Raw genomic sequence first — 6,196 nt, 5'->3', positions numbered from 1 at the left:
AAAGATGTGTTAATGTTCGTAATTTATAAGATATGTCATCCTAGTAGTGATATTCAATGTGACTATGCAAATGAGGAAAACCTGTCCTCTGTATTTCACCTAAATATTAATTGAATAGCGATTAATCAAAATGTAAACGGCTTATCATAATTTCTGCCGAAGGCCTTCTATATAGATTTCCAATATACTGGACGGAAGCGGCTTGAATCCAACGTGTTCTCACGACCTTAAAAATGTTGGTCGTTCGACTCGTAAGCTGGCCTTACCCAAGCCAACCCAACTCCTCGAGAAATCCCAGCAGACCCTTGATCTTGCCGGGGATCTCGGGGAGGCGCCAAGTATTACGTGGGCAGCAATCTCGTCCCCCTTCCACACGCTCTCCACAGAGCACTATTTGTAACGCCTAATGCAAACAAATATTTGTTAAAAAGACCATGACCGGTTAAGATCCCTGGTTGATAGTGGGATGAGGGGCTCCGGGCCGTAACCTACTGCGCTGCAGCTTCTCCGGGCCAGTAGGTCTGCAATATCGTTGCCTATGGATCCGCTATATTTTAACCATTGTGTTACAAGTACTACTTACCTCCATTAGACGTTTGTGACACTCATATATGAACCCAGATTCCTTAATGTGACTTTTAAGGGCTAGTAACACCGCTTTACTGTCAGAGAGAATTCAAACGGAGGAACCTTTTATTCTCCTAGCAGCAGTTTATGATATCTAAGCATTTAGCTTAAAACACTGTGGCTGTGGTTACCTAGCGGCGTTGCGATACTGATTTTCAAGTCTTCCGTGAAGGCGACGGAACCATCTGCAGTTTTGCGCATAACATTATGTGATTTTCACTCAGAAACCTAAAGATACCGGCGGTAGTCTATTCGGTGCCCATTGTAGCCTTACCGGCAATTCGCTGGGCTATATTGGTTAAACGAAGCTAAAAAGCAGAGCGAGCAGAGGACGTCGAAAAGTTCTATGGACAGTTATTTACAATTTTTGCTTATTTGTATACATATAAGTTATGTAAATAAGCAAAAATTGTTGAATTGTGATAAAATATGAAATTAAGTATATTATAAATATGATTGTAATGCTCTGGTCCATAAATACCATAGAAGAGAGTGAGAGACCCCCAATAGCAGGGACCTTTGAAAAAAATAATCCTATCGGAAATCTATGGGGAGTGGGCTACAGCCGTAGACGTCCGTAGATGACGGCTGATGAGATGTTAATGAAATTTTTTGTATAAAAAATAACTAAAGAACAGACAATTTTTCAGCTACACAATATTAGATTCAAGTCATGTTTTAGAAATGAAGGAAACTCTTCTTAAACATTTGTTTTCATGTAAAATATTCTTATATTACATTAATATTGTTGATGTTCCAAATAATAATGAAAAATATTTCAAATTCATTCAGATTAAAGATTTACTTACGTATTCTGAGTTAATTTTTTTCTAAAGCTTTTCGCATAATTAGCTTCTGACATCAAAACTTAAATTCTTAATAAATAAGCTTGAAAACCTTATGTGGAGCCTTTGCATACATTTTTACCGGATTGGGAAACCACTGAATTCTTTGGACAGATAACTGGGCAAGCTTGGGCAGGTGTTCAGCTGTGGATTTTCTATGGCTGTTATATTGATGATAATGACTTTATGTCCTAATATTGAATATGGGGACACTCCTTTTATATTAGGTTAATATAACAGGGATATTCCCAAAAACTTTTGGTTTCTCTTAAAAATAAAGGTAAACTAAAATAAAGTGCAACGTTAGGAGCGTTGCTGTGGTCTCTTTAGAGGAATGAAAAAAAAAATAGTTTTATCTAGAATGATCGGGTATTGCCGAACCCTGCGATACTCGAACAGAATACGTTTCCGCCGAAACCGTTTCAAATTACAGCGCTAAAGACATCTATGCTATTAACACAAGGTGATAAGCAAAGCGTTTTTATGGCTAAATGCACGAATAGATTGCTAATCACAGTATATAATACACTCATCACAGATATAAGTGCTACAATGTGAATAACTGAATTCCTTCACAGTTGAGTGAACTAGTTTCAAATGAAACAAAAACTTTTACAATTGGGATTTCAAAGTATTCATACTTTGCAATAATATAGACTTCTCTTAAATTGACTGCATATTCGGCTTTTATGTCTTTTATTTCATGGCTGGCAATGTGATGAGTTGAATTTCTTCTCCCGATTTAATCATAAGTAATCTTAGTCAACGTAAAGTTTCGGCTGCACGCGATTGCGGCGTTTTTATAATATTAAGAAAGTTATCAACATAAAAACGACTATCGAGTGCCTGGACCATCCCACATAACCTGGTCAGTTCCTAAACAGTACGGCGCTTTAGTGAGGCTCCGAAGAGGAACCCGTTCTCCTTAAAACAAATAAAATGTGAAAGACCGTTTAGATAGTTTGAAAATATACGAAACATTAGTTTACTCCTGTTTGAAAGACAACCGTTAATGCTTAAAATATAACCCAAAACAATAATTACTCTTAGTATCTACTATTGTAGAGGGGTCAATTAGAACAGTTTTTCCTATATTTGGTTCTTGCAATTGTTAGGTAATGAAGCACCTGTAATTATTTATAATACCGCCATCTAGAGCTTATCTTAAGATTCACGACAAAAATTTGCTTTTGTGCATTGCCATCTATCCATACAGATTGTAAACAATATCTACCATGTAACTTCTTTTTAGTACATTAGTCCACCAAGAGATGTCAGTGTTATAAAATTTTACAAATAAAGAAAAAGACCTAATTTTAAGATTTTTTGAGGATATAAGAATTAAATGTTTACTGTAACCATATAACCTGTAGACATTCGTTTTGCTAAAGCTATAACTATTATCAACATGTATGTATCTTCTCACCTGGAGGTCATTCGTATTTTATCATTAAGAATTACAGTAATTCCAAGAACAATAAAATTAAAACAATCAAAAAAAAGAATCCCAGAATTATTAAATTTGATTGTAATAAAGACTTGAGGAGCAAATAAATCAAAGTGATACTATCTCTAACATTTTGGCAGATTTCCAGATGAGACTAAAGGAGTGTTCATAATTTGTTTTTAAATGCAACATATATTAGAAAAGCAATTAAACAATCAATAAGTAAATAGACAATCATTACAAGAGACTTTTTTTAATGATTTAAAGAATATTAAATGTAAATAGGTAGAAAAATTTCTACGTAAATATTTTTTTACTAAATGTGCTCTATGCTTTTTTACTTTGCTGCCAACGATGAAATTTATCTAAAAGATAAACAATCTTTTTTTTTAAAAATGCCTGTCATGTGCAATGTAATTGTTTTAATGTGTATTTTTAAATAGTTCTTTCTTTAATCATCATTATCATTACCGTCTCAGTCATAGGACTTGATGCTGGGGACCTAGGCCTCCGGAAGACACCGGAAGCGGCCTGCATCCTGCATTTTCCAACTTATTAGACAAAGATGTTTGTCAGCTATGTGGTTGGAAGACCTTTATAGCCACAACGGCTATCTATTCGCTTTGTGGCCTGCCTCCACTGCCACTTCAATTTGCCACAACTTTCTATTATACCTGTTAATAAAATCCAATACATATAATCATAAAATCGCATACATTCAGATTATGAAAAGAAAACTATATTTTACAACAAAATTATCATTTATTTTTAACATTCGATAACCCATGTTTATGTTTAATTAAACATTTTAGGGTGTCTCCTTTACGGCGGGTACAAAATAAACTCTAAATTTCTTAAAACATACATAAATCTAGATTCGAAGCGAGTTTCTAAATCAACTTATTCTCTTATGATATGATTTGATACGTTTTACTGCGGCAGAGCAAAATATTTGATAATGAACCGGGTTAATAAAACGTGCAATGTGAAGATTCGATAATAATAGAGGCCCATGTTAGATTTTAAAGGTTATTGTCTTTTTAAATAGGCTTTGGTTTTATCCGGTATTTTTTAAGGCAAGTTTTGTTACTGTTTCTTTCATTAAATATATATGAGATAACGTGCTATAATATCTGTAAAAACATTTTAAACAGTGATATATGACCACATTTAACTATTAATTTATAACTTCAAACGTTCTATGAAAAAATTATGTAATATTATTTAATATATTTAAACTAAAAATTATCAAGTATTAATAATGGTTTAACTTGGTTTATAAAGTTTATTTCAGAAATGTTGATATGTTAGTGTTTTCACTAAAAAAAAAATTTAAACACTACTGTTGTTTGCAATTACTTTATAATATCACATAATATTCGTAAGTTTATTTATATTTTATATCTTATATGGTCCATTGAAATACTCCAATTCAAGGCATGCCATTATGACTGGTTACGTTTATTTTTTAAAGTAACTTTGCAAACGTGTGAATGTTTTCTTAAATTTATTATATTTATAAGATATATATGTGCTTATCAAAATCCCTTTTTAGTAGTTATCTTTACACACCACCATTTAACAACGCATCGTTATTAATTAAAATTAATAAAAGAAAAAAATTCTAACTTATGAAAAGATTATTGACCACGGCAATAGATTTTTTCGCTGGTATGGAAGACTAATGTACCTATTTTGAATTCAAAAACTTGTTAAACCCATTTGCTTACAATAATAGCAAAAGAGGCCACAATATAGCGTAACAATACATAATTTTTTCTTCAAAACTCTACTTTCTTTTACTATATTAATCAACTTTTTTATTGATATGGGTAATCTTTGTAAATTGACTATTTTCCAATTCAAGTAAAAGAACATATCAGGTATAACAATTGATGATTAGATTTAATCCACAGCCATGGCGACTTAACACCTTAACGAAACTTATTTTATAAAGGTACAATTTGTAATAAAAAAAAAATATAAAAAATAGTTAACGCGAATTATCGACTTAATATACAGTTTATCTGGTAAGTTTTAGTTACGTCTTAAGCCGATACCATAGTCCGTTCACGTTAAGAAAATAGTATATATAGCATCGAAGCCACACAGCATAGCCACTCCCCTCTTGACCATAATATGTTAGAAAGTCGTGTTTACATTGACCAGTTGACGTGATCCCGTCAGAAAGTACGTGACAATTTAATTTTTAAGCTGGATGTGATGAGTCACTATTTTGTTAACGTGAGCGGGCTATTTACGCGTCGTAGGTGTTATTCGTTAAGAACGCAAGTGCGCAAAAGTGCATTCAAGACAGCGTAGGGGTCGCAATTGGACGCTGGACGTCTGTCTTCCAAATAACCCTTCTTCTCTTCAGCAACGGCGCGAGGTATTCTGATACTGCTGCGACGGTTGGCAACACCTGCAAATTAAATTGTATTCAATTAAAACACTAACATTACTTATAAGTAAAGAAATATTTATGTTTAGTAAAGTAATATCATTTTTATATTTTTTTTTAACAGCAACCACTAGATAAGTTAGCAATACATAAAAAAATCCACTTGCAAGTGGCCAAATTGCACAGTAAATAATTTCATGTGTCATGAGGCAGAAAGATCGTAGGTTTAAAAAATATAGACGAACTTGGTTAACAACCCAAAAAAAAAATGATTCTTAAATTAAATAGAAAAGAATAATGCCACCGTAACTTAGAAAAAATATATTAATATTGTTTACAACAGAAAGTGATCTTTTGAAGCCTTCATTCATAAATGTAAAAAGTTTGGAAGTAAATGTAATGTTGGAAGTAAATCAATATATAGTATACTTTATTAAAAACAATAATTTCAGAAATCACAAAGAATATAAAAAATTTCAAAATTCAGAAGACTAGATACTAAAGTATCACTTTATACAGAATGATTGGAAATTGGCTTTTTGCAAATGAGCTATACATTCACCACAATATAGGTTTTAGACCTATAAAAGAACATCCTGTGTCATTTGACAAGTCATTTTGTAAGTGACATGCTGTTTGCCATTTTCAAATATATCATCAGTCTTGGTGCGGCAAAAAAATCTTTGTGATGGATTGGCCTCTATTTCCAAATTATTATTTCTTTTAACATGATTTATCATCCTTATTTCAGTCACAGGACGTCCACTGTTGGGCGAAGGCTTCCCTCATAGATTTCCAAGAAGAGTTTCCTCTCCAGAACCATAAAGTCTCAGCGACCATTCGTTCAGCACGCTGTGGCCGGATCAATGTAAGTGC

General features: G+C 32.9%; 1 protein-coding gene across 1 annotated transcript in view; it reads right to left on the bottom strand.

Moving 5' to 3' along the window:
• Positions 1-3,673: 3,673 nt before the first annotated feature.
• Positions 3,674-6,196, bottom strand: part of LOC137921735 (glutamine synthetase 2 cytoplasmic-like) — a 36,638-nt gene continuing 34,115 nt past the window's right edge. Inside the window, exon 8 of the mRNA XM_068764561.1 lies at positions 3,674-5,341. Within this exon, the coding sequence (XP_068620662.1) occupies positions 5,193-5,341 (149 nt within the window). The 3' untranslated portion in view covers positions 3,674-5,192. The remainder of the gene's footprint in view (positions 5,342-6,196) is intronic.

This window comes from Battus philenor, unplaced genomic scaffold, assembly GCF_028537555.1.
Source record: "Battus philenor isolate CCGP_79_NKW_IND1 unplaced genomic scaffold, ilBatPhil1.0.hap1 SCAF_1, whole genome shotgun sequence".
Classification (NCBI taxonomy): Eukaryota; Metazoa; Arthropoda; class Insecta; order Lepidoptera; family Papilionidae; genus Battus; species Battus philenor.
The sequence above is the reverse complement of the archived record's forward strand: the minus strand, read 5'-3'. Positions and strand labels throughout refer to the sequence as shown.